This window comes from Cryptomeria japonica, chromosome 9 (genome assembly GCF_030272615.1).
Source record: "Cryptomeria japonica chromosome 9, Sugi_1.0, whole genome shotgun sequence".
NCBI classification, from domain to species: Eukaryota; Viridiplantae; Streptophyta; class Pinopsida; order Cupressales; family Cupressaceae; genus Cryptomeria; species Cryptomeria japonica.
This window is the reverse complement of record NC_081413.1, coordinates 272,693,021-272,711,222: the sequence shown is the minus strand read 5'-3', so window position 1 is coordinate 272,711,222 and position 18,202 is coordinate 272,693,021. Positions and strand designations below refer to the sequence as shown.

The 18,202-nt window shown below is 36.0% G+C and overlaps 1 protein-coding gene across 2 annotated transcripts in view; it reads right to left on the bottom strand.

Annotated features, from left to right (window-relative positions):
* The window catches only part of LOC131033001 (uncharacterized), a 73,451-nt gene extending 55,665 nt beyond the window's left edge, over window positions 1–17,786 (bottom strand). Inside the window, exons 1-2 of one of the 2 annotated variants that reach the window (XM_057964105.2) lie at window positions 17,515–17,778; window positions 4,390–4,479 (exon numbers count right to left, since the gene is read on the bottom strand). In XM_057964105.2, coding sequence (XP_057820088.2) covers window positions 4,390–4,479; window positions 17,515–17,616 — 192 coding nt within the window. In that variant the 5' untranslated portion in view covers window positions 17,617–17,778. Of the gene's footprint in view, window positions 1–4,389; window positions 4,480–17,514 lie in introns of both variants that reach the window. The other variant, XM_057964106.2, reaches the window with a different exon arrangement.
* Between the last annotated feature and the right edge of the window lie 416 nt (window positions 17,787–18,202).

The following is an 18,202-nucleotide window of genomic DNA, read 5'->3' as shown; positions in this document are numbered from 1 at the left end:
GAAATAGTGAAGTATGGCGGGAACAGCATAGACAAGTATTGGAACATAGACAGCAATCTAGGGATTGCAACCAATAATCCGTATTCAAAATCAGGAATATAATGTGTAATCGGGCCAATGTATCATTTAACTGGAAGTGGATTTTTATTATAAATATTTGAAGACAATTCATATGATCAAATAAAGTTATTGAAATCCTTATTTACACATCATACGTATACCTATTAGAGTTATATGAATATCAGACTTATCTCAAGAACATGAATCAGATCAGATCAGAACTGTTATTTAGTGGCAGGCAGTAGCATCTTTGTTCTTTGTGGTATGCACGGGAATATGCTTAATATATATATGCATAATATATGGAGCCCGATATCATCCTTATGTAGGATTTAATAAACTTAATAATAATAATATAGTTTTAATAATAATAATAAAGCTGCAATTATAATTATTATATAGTGTTAACGATATTATGTGGGAATATAACTCAGAAATTATTCCTTTAGACTGATCTTCAGCAGACTTATAAAGGAAATTCCCAGATAGGCAAATTACATAATATTAGCATAAGAGTGAAATATATGTAAAGCCAATATATAAGAACATAAGAATGGCAGACCAGATCTGTTATGTGTCAGATCTGTCTGCCACATTACTATATTTACTTATTTATGTAACTATATGATTAGAATGATCAATGGAGGATAACATAAAGATGGATAATAATAAATATTAAAATAATAATTATAGTTAATATTAATATAATAAAAAGGTAATCATTAATGAGTAAATTAATAAATATTTATTAAATCATCAAAACAAAGTATTTATTAATTATTTGATAATAATAAACATTTATTAATTAAAAATTAATAAATGTGTAAATGATTTATAAATCAAAAATAGGATTAATTATTTAGTATGGTAAGATAGCTAGTACTTGATAGACTAAAGAAAAGGTAGAACATCCTAGATTGGATTCATGTAAGATAGTTTTGTCTCTTAATCGATTTAGTTAAGTTATAAATATATTGGAAATCGATTAATTACGGTTAAAACTATCTTGAACCAAGTAGGGGACATTACAGAGGTGGGATCTCTGCCAAGCTTTGAGAACATTAATGATTTCACTCATTAATAGAGATCCCAAATAGAGACCTTAGGAGGATGACATCCTGGGTTGCTCCTAACTGAGAAAAATTTCTCAATAAAGGGTTGGGTCAATCCAGGTAAGGTCCAACTGAGTATTGTATCCTTTTTTATAGACAACAATAAATTAGTTAACATTATTTGTTAAATATGTAGAATAACGTATAGCATTCTTTCTTGTATAATTGCACAAATAAATATATATGTTTAACTATCTTTCATATTGTTTGTATACTAACGTTTGTTTGCAGGACTTGAACGCCAAATAATCCAATCCCCAACTGGGAACATTACATCTTGATGAAATCTTATCATATCTTGTCCCATTTACTTCTTGTGTCCTAGGTCATTTAATATTTGTTTATGCTAGTTATCTCATATCATAAGATTAAAACAATGTCATGATCTTGTCTAATCCTATGACCTTACCTTGCATATACAACATACCTCTAGCATTGTTAATAATGCAATCTAATCACAATCATATTTTATTCTTGATTAGATGGAATAGCATCTTATGTTATTGCTTCTCTCTTGTCTCTATGGAGATTATTTGATGTTGCTAATTAATGATCTTGAGTGCTCACTTCAACATGGTATCAAAGCGTGAGTGATTCAATTGTTTCCAACAAAGGCAAGTTATGGAGAGTGGAGGTACAACAAAATCAGCTATTGGATTGGATGACATCATTGTAGATGACACTCAACATTAGGTGGTTAGTGCCATCTAGTACTTTTATGCCCCCAATCTGACGCCCATTATCAACATATCTTAATAAGAAATTGTCTTACGACAATAAGACTTCATAGTTTCTTATTCCTAACATTGACCCAAGTAATAGCAGCAGATCATGATTATTACTGTGAACAGATCGTGATTATTATGGTGTGTGGATCATTATCATTACTGTGTTCCTAGCAAACAATGATTGCATCATGATTATTACTGTCTGCCTAGCAAACAATAATTGTCTTATGGATCGCCTTCCTTATCCTTTCCTAACAGCGATCTTCCCTAAAACAATTAAGATTAATTAGATTTAACAAGGATGAATTAAGAGAGGCAGTTAGATACTGAAGGGATGCCACTGGTGTCCAATGGACACATTCCATCTCATTGGTTACAACCCTGAAGGAAAGTCACCACCCTACAAACCCAATGGAGGGGTATAAGAGGAACACGGCAGCATTCAAGAAATCACCATCGAAGAAGAAAAATTTGGCATTGTATGGGAAATTGAATACACAAGAAGTTCAACTGATTATTATAGTTTGGTATGAGTTTCCTGTACACTATATTAATTATATCTGATTAATGATTTGCTGCAAGTTTAAATATTATATGTAGAATACTGAGATCCTTCATACGTTCTGAATGTTCATCGCAATCAACTATGGTAGAGGAAATGAGGGATTGCAAGAGGGGTACAGTGATAGGGTACTCTTCTAGGTACGCCACCTCATGGTGGTGACCAGATGGTCCCATGAGGCCAAGGGGGTACAGAGGGTACTGCCTTTGGACTTAGAAGAGATGGGCTTCCAGGACACCCTTTTGTAACCTCATCCATCTATCATGGTGAATCAACCAAGAAGTCCAATCATAGGGAGTGGGAAATGATGGCAAGATGAGGGGGAACAGGATGTGGACACCTCACTGGGTACACCACCTCAAATAGATGGCACAAGCCATATGAGGCCAAGCGGAATGGTATATCCACTCTTGGACCTAGGGTAGAGAATCCAAGACACCCCATCGAAGTCACCTTATCCTATGCTCTCCTATGGTTGAGCTTTCCCAAAAATATTTAAATACCTTATGGTTAAATTGGTATTTCTGATATGAACTTAATGATGCTTAATTAAGATGGTCTGCTTATTGAATTATTGTTGTAAAAGGCTTCTAACCTGTTTTACAGGGCTTCAATCAGGTGAAAGGTATTTCTAACCCAGCTTTGTTTAATTGGAAATTGAGATTTAGTGCTAAATTAGGGCATTCCCAAATAGGGGACATTACAAGTACCAAGGGGGAGTTGCAAGAGAAACCTTCTAGTCCAAGCAAAGAATTGCAACTAAGTGTGAGAATTAGATCCACTCCCCAATTTTTCACTAGAATGGAGAAGAGGAAATTGTAATTTTTTGTAATTTGTAACTTGCCTATATAATGCAATATACAATGATGATTTCAAAAACAATCATCATAAATTCACAATAGTCATTAGCTAGCTCTTGTATTCACATAATGATGTGATTTTTTACTCTATTTGTATTCAAATCTAATAGAAAACTCTTCCCCAATGTTTAACAAACTCATTTTATAACTATATTTTTCATAAAATTTATGTTTTTCAAGAAATTTAAGTGTTTTTTGAAGTTGCCCAATTTTTCCCAAGTAGAGAAAAATTTTGGTTGCCAAGTCTAAATGAATCCCAGTATGCAAATTGTGGCTCAAATAACCCATGAAGATACAAAACTTTTCAGATGTTACTTCATATGCCTCTCATCTTTTATATGTGCCCATACTATGCATCAAAGGATATGAGTGACCAATGGAAACTTGCTTATTACACCAATCTTTTTGTGGCACAATACCCTTGGTTGCCTTAGTAGAAGCTCTGTTCTATATAATTTGCACAATAAATTGCCTCCCCCAATAAAAAGTTATCATCGCAACTACTTGCCATATTACAAAAAATAGTTTGAAGTAGCTTCTTGAAGATCACATTTTTTGTTTCATCTATTACTTTTATGTGCTATTGAGTTAGTTTTTCCAAAATCCATGCACCCATATTGTGCTCCAGATTTGGGATTTGTAGTAGTTGAAGTAAACCACAAAAGTTTTCCTTGAGTCTATGACTACATAAAGTTGGATTGATCTTGATCCTAAGAAACCTTCACTTGAGTTACCTTTAGTGAACATAGTAATCCTTCTTAGTGCTGCAAACATCTTGGTTGAGTTCAGAAAAAAGCAGTAATCTATCAGAGTTAACTGATTATATCAATTTGGGTAATCCATGTTCTTGTGGATAGTAAAATTTTCAACAAAGATCATAACTCAAGATGGCATATTAAACATCTGCCCAGATACAGCCCCTGTACTATATATTAGTACAGTGGCTCTTGTATACATAACTCAAATTAGAATACTCAAAAACTCAAATTTTATTAACTTCAGGTGTGTTTTTCAAGTACATACTGACAAATTTTAAGCGCACACCATTTATAACAAAATCCACTTACAAAGCTAGAGAGAGCTTCTAGAAAAGCTTCTTCTAAGCTGTTCATTTCGAATTCCCCTTCTCCTCCATATATTGACCTTATAACCTCTACCTACAAAACATCATTTCGTTAACATGCAATGGCTCTTATGGCAAATAAAATAAAATAAATTTTAAATTTGCATGTGAATGTAAGGAAACTCTTTACCATGAAAATTGTTAAATTTGGCAATGTACAAGGCAAATATATTGATTGTCTATGATAGCTTGATGTTACCGAGTTAATTCTCAATATGAACATGCACAAGAAAAGATCTACACTAAAGCTCAAAATAGTTATAGATTAGTAAAATTTGGCACTATACTTTAAAGACAAGAAAAATGGATGAATTCATAAATTAGAAATTTATGCATATTTAATAATTGATGAGATATCTATATGAAATACACCTAACTCATGTAACTACTAGACTCAACTAAGCTAAGACAATATCATAACTAATTATAAGCACGGGCATGTGAGTATAAGACAAGATCCTCAACACTAAACTATGAAAAAACTAATAAATAACTTTACAGTGAAGATGAATACAAAATCCCCATCACTAAAATAAGAAGCTAATAATATCTCCTATCTGAAGAAGAAATACAGATAAACAATAATTATCTCCTCACATTTATGAGATCAAAATACATTATTTCTTACATTCTCCCCCATAACAACCTTTGGGGAGAGACTCCAACAAGTTCTGGTGAAATAATCATGAGCTAATGGCTTTGTGAAAATATTTGGTAACTGCTCCTCTATATGGCAATTCGCAAGCTCAATCTGACCATGCTTAACCATAACCAAAACCAAAATGATGTGATCGTGAATCTTTATATGCTTAGTCCTGTACAAAACAGCAAGTTCCTGTTCATTTAAATGGTGCTCCTGTTATCATACAAGACCTACGTAGGTACATCCTGCTGCCACTGCAAACTCCCAAGGTATCTTGTGAAACCATACTACCTCACAACTAGCTGAATTTGCTGCAATATACTAAGCCTCTGTTGTGTAAAGCGAAAGTAATAAATTATAGATTCCTTTGGGAACAACAAGCGAGCACTAATGAACCAAGATAAAATTTACAATCTGAATTGGAATTTTCATCAACAAAAAAACCAACCCAATCAAAATTTGTGAAGCTAACCAATCTGTTACCCTTAGAAGTTCAGAACATGTACCTATATGTGTTAGCCAATCTGATGTATCTTAGGATCCTGTTTGCTGAACTCTAGCGATCTTTAGTAAGTTTAACCATGAACATAGAAATAAAACTGACATCAAAAGTAATGTCTGGTCTGGTGGTGGTTAAGTATATGAAACTTCCAATCAACTTTCACTACAAGGTTATTTTAATGGACTGGAAGCTATCAAACTTGAACAACTTTAGTCCAAGTCCAATTAGAGTTGCAACGAGATCTCAACTCTACATATAAAATCTCTGCAACAGATTTGAAGCATAATTTCTTAGTGAAACAAATAGGCTATCCTCTGTTTACCACATCTCATAATCTGTAGTTAACATAGATATTTCATAGCTAGCTCCTCAACATGAATCTCAATTTATGTAAAATTTTCTCAATGAATTAAGCTAGCCATGCGCTAAGTAGTTAGCTTGAGAAACTTGAAATTGCCTTAGAACAGTGATGATTTTTAAGTGTTATTAATGTGGGTGGTTACATAAATATGTTGAAAGTGAGAAGTGAACTAAAACACACAAAAACACAAAGCTCAACACAAGAGATTACCCTAGAAAAATGTAATGAAGGAAAATGCCAAAAGAGCAAAGCTGTGCCTTTTCTTGCCACTATCTCCTTGTAACATTACTTTATGAGGCCTTCAAGAACATTAGCTTCGCTTCAAGAAATGTTCTTCAATCTTATCTTATTCTGCAACATGCTTCTACAATCTTATCTAGTTCTGCAACATGCTTCTACACTACACTTGGATACTATATAACTCCACTAAGATGGATTTAAACCACCCCAAGGGATATATTCATACACAAACTCACCAAATGGAAAGTAAATAACCCAATCATCAAAAACCTTTTGAAGGATGGATTTTCGTGCGTTTGAGCTTTCCTTTGATCCATTGGACTCTACTGAAGCATTCTATGGTACAAACTTGTTTATGTATTGTTAACTTTGATTATCACAATGGATAATTGTAGGCTCTAAGGATTGCCCAAACAATCCTGCAAGAAGCTTCTGAAGCCACATTCCTTCTCGTGCTCCCACACACGTTGTGATATACTCCGCCTCTGTAGAGCTTAGTGCCACTGAAGACTATTTCCTGTTGCACCAAGAAATCATGGCAAAACCAAAACTAAAACAACAACCAGAGGTGCTCTTCCGATCAATGACACACCTTGCCCAATCAGAATCAGTGTATCCATGTAGCTTCAAGTCCACATCAGAAGAATATCTTAGGCCATATCCAACTGTGTCACGCAAGTATCTCAGAATATGTTTTTCTGCAACTAGATGCATTTGCTTTAGTTCACACATGAACTGGCTAAGTGCACTCACTTCATAGCAAATATCTGGTCTAGTATTGACTAGGTACATCAAGGATCCAATCATCTGCCTGTATAGTGTAGAATCCACCAAATCCGAAATAGTTGCAGCCTCTCTTAACTTATGCAAGTTGGTCTCCATAGGAGTGGACATAGACTTACAATCCATCATACCAAATCTCTTTAGAATGTCAATGGTGTACTTCCCCTGACTCAAAATGATCCCATCAGATTTCTGCCAAACTTCTAACCCAAGGAAGTAGTGCAATAAACCAAGATCCTTCATCTCAAATTCAGAAGCTAACTCCTTGCATTTGATAATAAGATGATCTTCTCCAGTGATAAGTAAGTCATCAACATAAAGAATTAGGATTAATGCTTCCCCATTAATTACCTTGAAGTACAAGTTTGAATCTGTATCATTCTTGGAGAAGCCCAAGCCCATCAAGTAACAATCAATCCTTTCGTACCAAGCACGTGGAGCCTGTTTAAGGCCATACAATACCTTCTTCAGCTTGCAAACATGAGACTCCTTCCCATGTACCACAAATCCTTCAGGTTGCTCAATATATACTTCTTCCTCGATTACACCATTTAGAAAAGTCATCTTTACATCCACTTGGTGAATCTTCCATCCTTTAGATGCTGCAATAGCAATGACGGTCCTGACTGAAGTATATCGGGCAACTAGAGCAAAGGTTTCCTCATAGTCAATTCCCTCCTTCTGAGAGAATCCTCTAGCCACAAACCTAGCCCTGTATTTCTCAATACTACCATCAGCAACATGTTTGATCTTAAAGAGCCATTTAGAAGAAACAACAGATTTACCTTCCAGTCTAGGTACAATGTCCCAAACATCATTCTTTATAATTTATTGATACTCTTCTGCCATGGCATCTTTCCAAACCTATTGTCTAGTAGCTTCCTCAACACTAGTAGGTTCTAATTCAATGATTTGACTCATCAATGCAACATAGCTAGAGAACTTATGAGGTCCCTTACTTTCTCTAAATGTTCCTCTTGGGGCTGAAAAACTTTCAGCCTCTTGCATCATTTTCCTCGCCCAAAGAGGTCTTTTCTTACCAATCACAATGTCAGTAGGCCCATCAGTAGGTTTCAAGGGCTCATTTGGATCATCATCTTCTTCATGTTCATGAGTTTCCCTTTGAACCTCAGGGGTATGGTCATCTTCCATATTTTGAGGAGGCTCTTGATCTTCACTATCCATCTCATGGATGCCCTTGGATTTTCTGAATGCAACATCCTCTTCAAATATCACATCCCTACTTAACTCAATCAATTTCTGCCCTGGAATATAGATCATGTAGGCTTTTGATGTTTCACTATAGCCTACAAATATTCTCTTCTTTCCAGAAGGTTCCAACTTTGTCCTTTTATCTTTGGGTATATGTATATACATTGGACAACCAAAGATCCTCAAATGACTTACATCCAGCTTCACCCCTATGAATGCTTCTTCAGGTGTCTTATTCTCCAAAATACGGCGAGGGCATCTATTTTGAACATAGAGAGCAATTCTAGAGGCCTCGGCCCAAAAGGAAGTTTGAAGATTTTGATCATGGATCATGGCTTTGGCTGCTTCCACAATAGTTCTATTTTTCCTTTCCGCTACACCATTATGTTGAGGATTATAGGGAGCACAAAACTACCTCTTAATCCCAGCTTCAATGCAAAATTACGGAAGTTACCGGAGGTGTACTCTCCTCCATTATCGAATCTCAAGACTTTGATCCTCTTCCCGGATATGTTCTCTACTTGAGCTTTGAATTCCTTAAATCTCATAAGTACCTCTTCAGATTCTTTACTCTTCAAGAAATAGATCCAAGTCTTTCTCGAGTAGTCATCAATAAAAATAACATAATACAAGAAACCACTCAAGGACGCAATAGACATAGGACCACATAAATCTCTGAATGAATGAGCTCTAAAATTCATTTGGATCTACTTTCACTACTATGAAATGTACCTTTTGTATTCTTACCCAATGCACAACCTTTGCAAGTTCCTTCATGCTCCTGGTTGAGTTTTGGAAGGCCTGTAACCATCTTCTCCATTGTAGGTAGTGCACGAAAGTGAAGGTGACCCAATCTTCTATGCCAAATCTCACAAGTACTTGATGAGTCATGAAGTAAGGCTTGAGGAGGATGAGTGCAAAGTCTGTAAAGACATCCATGACGAACTCCAATGACTTGACCCGTCTTGATGTTTGATTTCTTCGGCCATGCAAGGACTTTGCCATCTACGAATGCAATTCAATATCCTTTGTCTTCCAAGGCTGATATGGAGACAAGATTTCGCTTAATTCTCAGAACAAATTGTACATCATTCAATTGCAAGGAAATGCCTAAACTTAAGTGAAGAGAGGAGGTCCCAACTCCTTTCATGGAATAACTAGTATCATCTCCAATGATCACTTGATCATTTGAATTTCTCTCCACCAAATCATTTAGATGTCCTCTAAATCCAGTAAAGTGGCGAGATGCACCACTGTCAATTAACCAAGTATTGTGATCGGTAGGCACATAACTTGAAAGGGCTGAATAGAATATGAATCCATCTGAATCCTTTTGTGGAAGAGTCTCACCAACATTTGCAATGGAAGCTTGAGGCATAGGCCTAGTTGGACATTCCTTTGCGTAGTGACCATATTTGTCACATCTAAAGCATTGGACTTTTGAAAGATTCTTCCTTCTTTTGAATGTAGGAGCACCATTGGATTCCTTATCTTTCTTCCTTTTGAAAGGTCCTTTCTTACCCTTCTTCTTTGAGGAGTGAGAGGTAAGAACATGAATATCTTCATTTGTAGAGCTTTGGCCGATGCCTCGCGTAGCCAATCTTGACTCTTCTTGAATGCAGTCTGTCTTCAATTGATCAAACTTAGGGAAATTTGATCTTGCACTTATCCCTTGTATAAATGACTCCCATGATGAAGGAAGACCATTAAGTGCCAACATGGTTAATTCTTTGTTATCTATAGTGCGTCCAATGGTAGAAAGTTGATCTCTCAATTCGGTAATCCTCATGAAGTATGAGATGATGGATTCTCCTTTCGTCATCTTGATATGGTGAAGTTGTTGCTTCAATGCAAGAGCTCGACTCGTGTTGTTGATCTCATACATCTCCTCTAATGTCTTGAACATGTCATAAGTTGTCGTCAACTTGGAGATAATTGGCACAATGTGATCTTTCACAGAGTCAACCAACATTTTCTTTGCTTTGGTGTTCTTTCTCTTCCATTGAAGCTTCTCATCCTCTTCGGTTGGTTCCGGTACCACTTTCTCCACAAATTTGTCTAATTCGTTTTCCTCCAAGGCAAGCATAACTCTAAACTTCCAAGAGACGAAGATTGATGCACCCTCAAGTCTGTCTTCAACTTTAAGTTCGTTCACCATCTTGACATTGATAGATGTAATCAAACTCGAAGGCAATAATGGAGGATAACCCTGATTCTATGAATCTGATCTGATCTTTTCTTAAGCCTGCTCTGATACCATGTTAAATTTGGATCACATTAAATAAACAAAATTTACACACTTGCATAGAGATTACCCTGGGAAAACCTTCCTCTTGAAGGCAAAAAAACCCAGCAACAAAGTAGATATTTATTCCTTCAATAAGACAAGAGTCTTTACAAGAAGTTGCATCACTCTTTGAAGCTAAGTGATGATACAAGATCACCCTAGACAACAGTAAGGAATCTGCACTACTGTATATCAGTCTATGCTGATAAATCCACCTTCTATATTCTACGATCTGCCTTGAAGATCCTCAAACTGCTGTAGATAGCCTTGATGGAGATACACACAATATGAATCGCTGATAGAGAAGTGCGAATCTGCTTGCTGTAGATGATAGGAACTGCTGAAGGTAATGGTTGTATTGATTCGAAGCTTATGAGAGGAGATGAGACTCATCTTTATACCTATGCATGGATGTCTCCAATCAACACGCCTCTTCTACAAGTCGGCTTCTTATTTAACCATCACGTCCTTTTGTTAGAGATTTGTTACATCATAACAAACACAATTTATACAAGGGTGGCGGGAGTTATGTGTTATACACAAATCGCACATTAATAAATATTAGCAAATTGATTTAACTAAATTGTCTAAGGCCGATAGGCCTCTTAGACAATTTAGTTGTCTATGTTGGCCATGAAAGGATACAACCGACGCTATTACATCAACATGCTGGCCAACGCAATTTAAAATTAAATTAAATCTGTTCTAGCTGAGCCCATCTTGGCACCTAGTTGGTGTTAAAAATGGTTTTAAAATTAAATAAGATTATGTTTTGCAAGGGCCAACCTCCCTAATGGAGCACCCAATTTTGAATATGAAAAGGTGCCTATAAATTGAAAGTTACTACCCTTTGCAAGGGGTATATCCATTCATGAATTTGCCTCCCTTGGGAAATAATAAATAAAGGATCAAGCAAAGAAGTGCAGAACTGGGAAGGGCAGAAAATAAATAATTTACAGCAGAAAGGGAATCGGATCAGGAGTTCTCATTAAAGTGATCAGATCAGATCTGAACCCGTGATACTCTAATTCTTTGTGGTACGCAGCAATAATTGTCGAACATTGTGTGCGTGTGTGCGCACGCGCGCGGGAGCGTGGGGGTGGGCGCGGGTGCGGGTGGGCATGTGCGTGTGCATGTATGTGTGTTCTTATATGCACTTAACACCATTAATATTAGGCTTAAGTAGTGATATGATTTCCAAATTGCAACAATCAATCATGGCAGGGTAAGGAAGGTAATTCAAGGAGGGGGAATGGTTATAGACTCCTCGCTAGGCACACCACCTCATATGCGATGGTGAAAGGCCAAATGAGGCCAAGAGGGATAGGATATCCACTCTTGGCCCTAGGGTAGAGGATCACTTTGGGGCACCATATTGCAACTTCCCCTTCAACCTCTACACTGATTTATTATTGGGATTAACTCAAGGGAGTCTCAATCATAAGAGGGTGAAGAAGGATGGCATGATGAGGGAGAACGGTTGTAGGAAACCTCACTAGGTACACCACCTCATATGAGATGGTGGAAGGCCACATGAGGCCAAGAGGGATGGTATATCCACTCTTGGGCCTAAGGTAGAGGATCACATTGGGCACCCTATCATGTCTCCTTATCCTAACCCCTTGTTGGTTGAACTCCATTAATAAATTAGATATATAATATGATTAAGATAGTGTTCCCAACCCTAGAAGGGAAGATCTACTTTATGAATTATGCTTCAATGATTATCTAACATGATCACAGGACCTCAACCAGAATCCCTCTCGTTCAACAATTTAAATTGGTAAATGATATCTCTAACTCTATTTCATTTCTTACTTTACTTAGAATTGTGATTTTAGGGAAAAATCAAAAAACTAGAGCATTTACAAAAGAAAACATTAAAATTGGTATTAGAGCCAGGTTTCTGCCAGCCTACAGGGTAAAGATAAATCAATGAATACATTCTAGTCAATAAGAAGGATCTAACAATATGTATATTTGCATGTATACTTCGTGTTTTTATGTGTATGCTTCGTGTTTGGTTCATACCTGATGTGTTTCCAGTATGTCTAAACCATGACTGTCTATGATTACTATAAACATATTCCTATTATCATGAGATCCTTATTTTTGGTTGATCTAGAATATGAGAACAACTAGAGTGAACCAAAAAGATGTGAATTTATTGCATTTGAGGTCATAAATTTGTGTCATGCTTCTAATCCTCTTCTTAATATATGAAGTTCTAGCCTTAACATTAAGAGATGTCTACAATATTGTGCAAACACTAGGTCAACCAAATTAAATAAAGACAAATCTCCAAGGGTTAGTTTAGGGACCCTCACATTGAAAAGATTTGGATAAAATTGGCATTGCACAATTTTGTGAAGGGTGGACTGTCATGCCCCACCTAAAGTTAATACAAATGAATTTGTTGGCTGCCCCCCTTTTATATTGGCACCCAAATAAGAATTTGAATAGCATTTAATTAAATAAATTTATATTGATTATCAGGGCGGACTCATGTTGCTGGCAGACCCAGTTTAAAATTAAATTAAATCTGTTCTAGCTGATCCCATCTTGGCACCCAGTTGGTGTTAAAAACGGTAAGATAATATTTTATAAGGGCCAACCTCCCTAATGGAGCGCCCAATTTTGAATATGAACAGGTGCCTATAAATTGAAAATAACTACCCCTTGCAAGGGGGTGTATCATTCATGAAGTCGCATCCCTTGGGGAAATAATAAATAAAGGATCAAGCAGAGAAGTGCAGAACTAGGAAGGGCAAAAAATAAAGAATTTACAGCAGAAAGGGAATCGGATCAGGAGTTCTCATTAAAGTGATCAGATCAGATCTGAACCTGCGATGCTCTAATTCTTTGCGGTATGCAGAAATAATTGTCTAACACACACACACACACACATATGTGTAGATATATGTATATGTCTAGATATGTATATGTATATGTATATGTATATGTATATGTATATGTATATGTGTGTGTGTGCGTGTGTGTGTGTTTTATGCAGCAAGAGATGCATGAATCCTTATATACTAATATTATATATATATATATATATATATATATATTAATGCAATTAACACCGTGAATATTAGGCATAAGTAGTAATATGATTTCCAAATTGCAACAATCAATCATGGCAGGGTGAGGAAGGGAATGCAAGGAGAGGGAACGGCTATAGACTCCTCACCAGGCACACCACCTCATATGAGATGGCGAAAGGCCACCTGAGGCCAAGAGGGATAGGATATCTGCTCTTGGGTCTAGGGTAGAGGATCACTTTGGGGCACACCCTATCGTAGCTTCCCCTTCAACCTCTACACTGATCAATTATTGGGATGAACTCAAGGGAGTCTCAATCATAAGAGGGTGAAGAAGGATGGCATGATGAGGGAGAATGGCTGTAGGACACTTCACTAGGTACACCATCTCATATGAGATGGCAGAAGACATGAGGCCAAGAGGGATGGTATATCCGCTCTTGGGCCTAGGGTAGAGGATCGCTTTGGGCACCCTATCATGTCTCGTTATTCTAACCTCTTGTTGGTTGAACTCCATTAATAAATTAGATATATAATATGATTAAGATAATGTTCCCAACCCTAGTAGGGAAGATTTATTTTATGAATTATGCTTCAATCATTATCTAACATGATCGTAGGGCCTCAACCAGAATCCCTCTTGTTCAACAATTTAAATTGGTAAATGATATCTCTAACTCTATTTCATTTCTTACTATACTTGAAATTGTGATTTTATGGCAAAAAATAGGGCATTTACAAAAGGGGACATTACACAATCAAAAATCAGCATTGCGTGTTGAATAAAGATGCAATATTTAAAAGAGAATTCCAATGGTTTCTAGTAGTGTCGAAGAAACATTTGTCAAGATATCAAGGCTTGAAAAGATGGAGCCATTACAATGTGAATTGAGTATGAATTTGATGATTCAGAACAGCAGCTTGCAACAAATGGGTATATTGTTGAGTATGAGCCTAAGCAGTTTGCAGAGGACTTCTCAGGGTCCACTATTGATGCATCAAGCGTGCAGCCATGCAACAAGATATCTTAAAGATGCTAGCCTCACCTTTTATCATAGTTGAGGGAGCTGCAGAAATTTTTGAGCCTCAACTGTCAGCGGCAATCGGACCATTCTTGCAAAATTTGAATAGTATGGCAAAGGATATAACTTGTGGAAAATGGCACAGAGCTCCCTTCTCTCAAGTCGAAAGATATTGCTCTTGTATAATGAGTTTGGATCCTAGTCTATTGGAGGAATCTACCTACAAAGGATGTACTTAGGAAAGACCAAAGATACTTAGACATCCAGCACAACATTGCTTGCAGGCAAGCAATTTGAAGGGAGGATTCGTAATGTCCCGTTTTTGAACTTGCAGCATTATGTGAGTGAACTGGCACTTTAAGAATAGTTAGGGTCAATTATATTGTGAAATAAGGTGGATAAGTCAGTTAGGATCAATTAAATAGGAAATAAGGTGGATGCGTCAGTTTTCTCCAGTTAAATAAGATGGATGTGTCAGTTTGCATCAGTTAAATAAGGATGGATTTGTCAGTTAATTACATCCATTGAGGAAGTAACTTGTTTGTTAGACTGTCATAAACTGAGGACGGGATTGCCTGTGATTGAGGAAGCATAGATCATATAGGCAGTGCTGGGAGGAAAAGAAAAAGACACTTAAAATATGACAAAACAAAAAACATTTTATTCCTGGGCTGAACATTGTGTTTTAGTAGCTGTCGCTTGGAGACGAAACCCTTCAAGTGCAGTGATCAGAGTTCTTGAGTACATAAACCCTTAAAGCATACCAGAATTTAGACCGACATCTAGAATACCATTAGTGTCTAGTTGTGCATGTGGTCATGTTTAGTAAGTTGTATCAGTTTGATGAGCCTGAATTTGCTTGTGTACTCTTTTGAAGAAACATAAAAAATAAAAATAAAATTATTGCTATAGTATTTCTGGGTTGTTTTCATGTGCGTTTAGATTAGGTTATAACATCATACCAAGCAAACATTAGAAAGCAAAAATTCCCTTTTAAATTTATCCATGGTTAGTTATTGTTGGATTTAAATCAGATCATAATGCAAAAAGAAACAAAAAATTATGGAGTTTTATTTAAAATTAAGAGCAATCACGTTCTGTGTCTTACTGACCCTTCTATCCTTTTTGGAGAAAAGGCCAGTTTTACATGACTTTCTAATTTCCCCATTTATGTCACACTTTCTTGCCTTTCCTTGCAATTTTGCCCAAAATTCAAAGTGTCGTTTTTCTTTGAGCATTTCCAATTTTCTTCAATCTAAGTCATGTATCTGCTCTTATTTTCCAATTCTCCACTGTGTATTGTGTTGTTGCATGATGGAAGTCTCTCATAATGAAAAAGAAACAAGGTCTTTGATGCTCCCAGTTTAAGTAGCAATTTCCAACTTCATGAATCCATTTGCTAAAAAATGTTCAAAAGATAAAAGGGGTCCATTGTTGTGATTTTTCTGATTCTCCACAATAAGTCACGAATTTGTGATTTCAAGGAAGTTTTGCTCGTAAGGCTGTAAAAGAAGAAAGGGTCATGAAAGCAAAAATGGAACCACAACAAAGCAATTTCAGCAAATATTTTCGGCGAAGCTTTACTCAAAGAGCCATAAAAGAAAAAAAGGGTTGTGAAAGCACAATTTGAACGACAACAAAGCAATTTCACCACATTTTCATGTTGACACAAAATCAAGGAAGAATTACACAAAATTTTGAAAAGGGGAAATCCCTGAGACAAGGCACATTCAACTTTTCCATCTAGAGTTTGCAATAGTTGGAAAAACTAACTTCTGCATAAAATATTTAAGCTTTAGACTAGCAAAAGTCTATGGCAGATATTTACCAAAATATTAAGCTTGCGCTTTCTTTAAAAGAATTAGAACAAAAAGTTACTATTTTAGGCTTTTGAGTATAAAGTGTCGTGTAGAAATTCAAATTTTCAAACAGCTTGTTTGTTCTAGTTTCATTCTTAGAAACCATAAGACTTAGTATGCCACAAAAGCACTTATGCTGTTCAATGCCAGGTTAAAATATTTATTAGCTTACACAAACATTTAGTATTTTCAGGTATATCCCACTGCAAGACAATGTATATATTCATTTCTATGCCAATCAAAAAATCAAACCAACAATATGCTGTGGCAGTTGCCCAAAACTGTAATTCATCTTGAAGTGCTCTTGAAAACTTCAAATCTTATGAGAAGGCGCTGGCCTGTAGGTTCGCTATAACAAGTTTATTTAATTTTGAGCTGGCGAGGTGTAAAGCTTAACTCTAAACCCAGATTTACTAGGATGCCAAGTCCAAAGCTCCATTCTAGAGAACTAACTCAGAAGATAAAGGTCAGCCTCTGTAGGCCAGGCGACTACCCTTAAAAGCAAGAAAAGCCGCCCTATCCCTACAAAAGGTAAAATCTCAACAGTCTCACATTTTCCAACTAGACAAAAGGATTGCCCTAACCAATTGGATCAGCTTGTACCGATCTATGAGTGATTAGCATACATATGTGGATCAATGAGATTAAGAGAAAAGCAAGATCCAGTTTTTTTCTAAATTCTAGTACTACGGGCATTATTTATCTCGCATTTGCCTTAGAGCAAAAGAGTTCTGAATGTCAATGCAACATTCAAGCTCATGGTGGATGGGTCAAGGAAAGAACAAGATACTCTATGGTTTGATCATGATACTCAAATCCAGTCTAATTTTTTTAATCCTAACTTCATTTATTTTCACATGTAAAACAAGAGTATTAAAAGCAATTCAGCCTGCAGTAACATATAACCACTTGATACTTTTGGGCGCTGTTAAATTGGTTGATGTTTCAATTTGTCCAAAGAGAAACTGATGACACCAACTCGGATAGTACAAATTCTCTTTGCATTCTGTAATCCATGCATGTTCTGTTTAGTTTCAAAATTAGAGCTTTTTGCCATAAAATCGTGCCATATGTATCAACCAGAGAAAATTAAGATTGTTTCAGTTTACGAACCTCAGCTATTTGGCGATTCAAATTGATCTTCCAGCTAGATTCTGCTTCCGCGCCTTTCATTGTCAGACTCCTGCAACTCTCCAACAGAAGCATATCCAACATGTGCGTGTTAAAAAGGCAGCAAGGCTTCTTTGGTTTCAGCTTGCAGCGCAAAGTTTCCTGAAGATTTTCAGCTTATAATGGTGAAAATTTCACAATTAAAAATATCTTTGAAAAAATTTACTAAAATGTAAATGCATCACATGTTCTAAAGAAAGAGAAGCTTGAAAGAGGTCTACTATTCACATCTAAGACGATCATGCGTCGTCAATATAAAGTGGCCAAAAAAATCTGGAGTGTTTATTCTTGATTAGATAAAAAAAAGTTTACAAATGTTTATTCTCGATTGCATTAAAAAAAAAAATTATGAATGTATTTTTTTTATGTTTTGATCATTTATGCAATAACAAGAAAAACTACAAGTAGAATATTTTTGTGTTAAATTTGGCTTACAGTCTTATATTGGCTTGTCATCATTATTTATTTCTAGAAAATGAATTCAATACCTAGATCTCCTATTTACCACTCTTATTTAGATTTGTTGGTGTTGAATTGATTTAGGTAACTTCTATGTGCTTAGATCTAAACCACAAACTTTTTTGAACATTAATAATATTCTCCTATTAGTTGATGTGAACTAGCTTAGCAC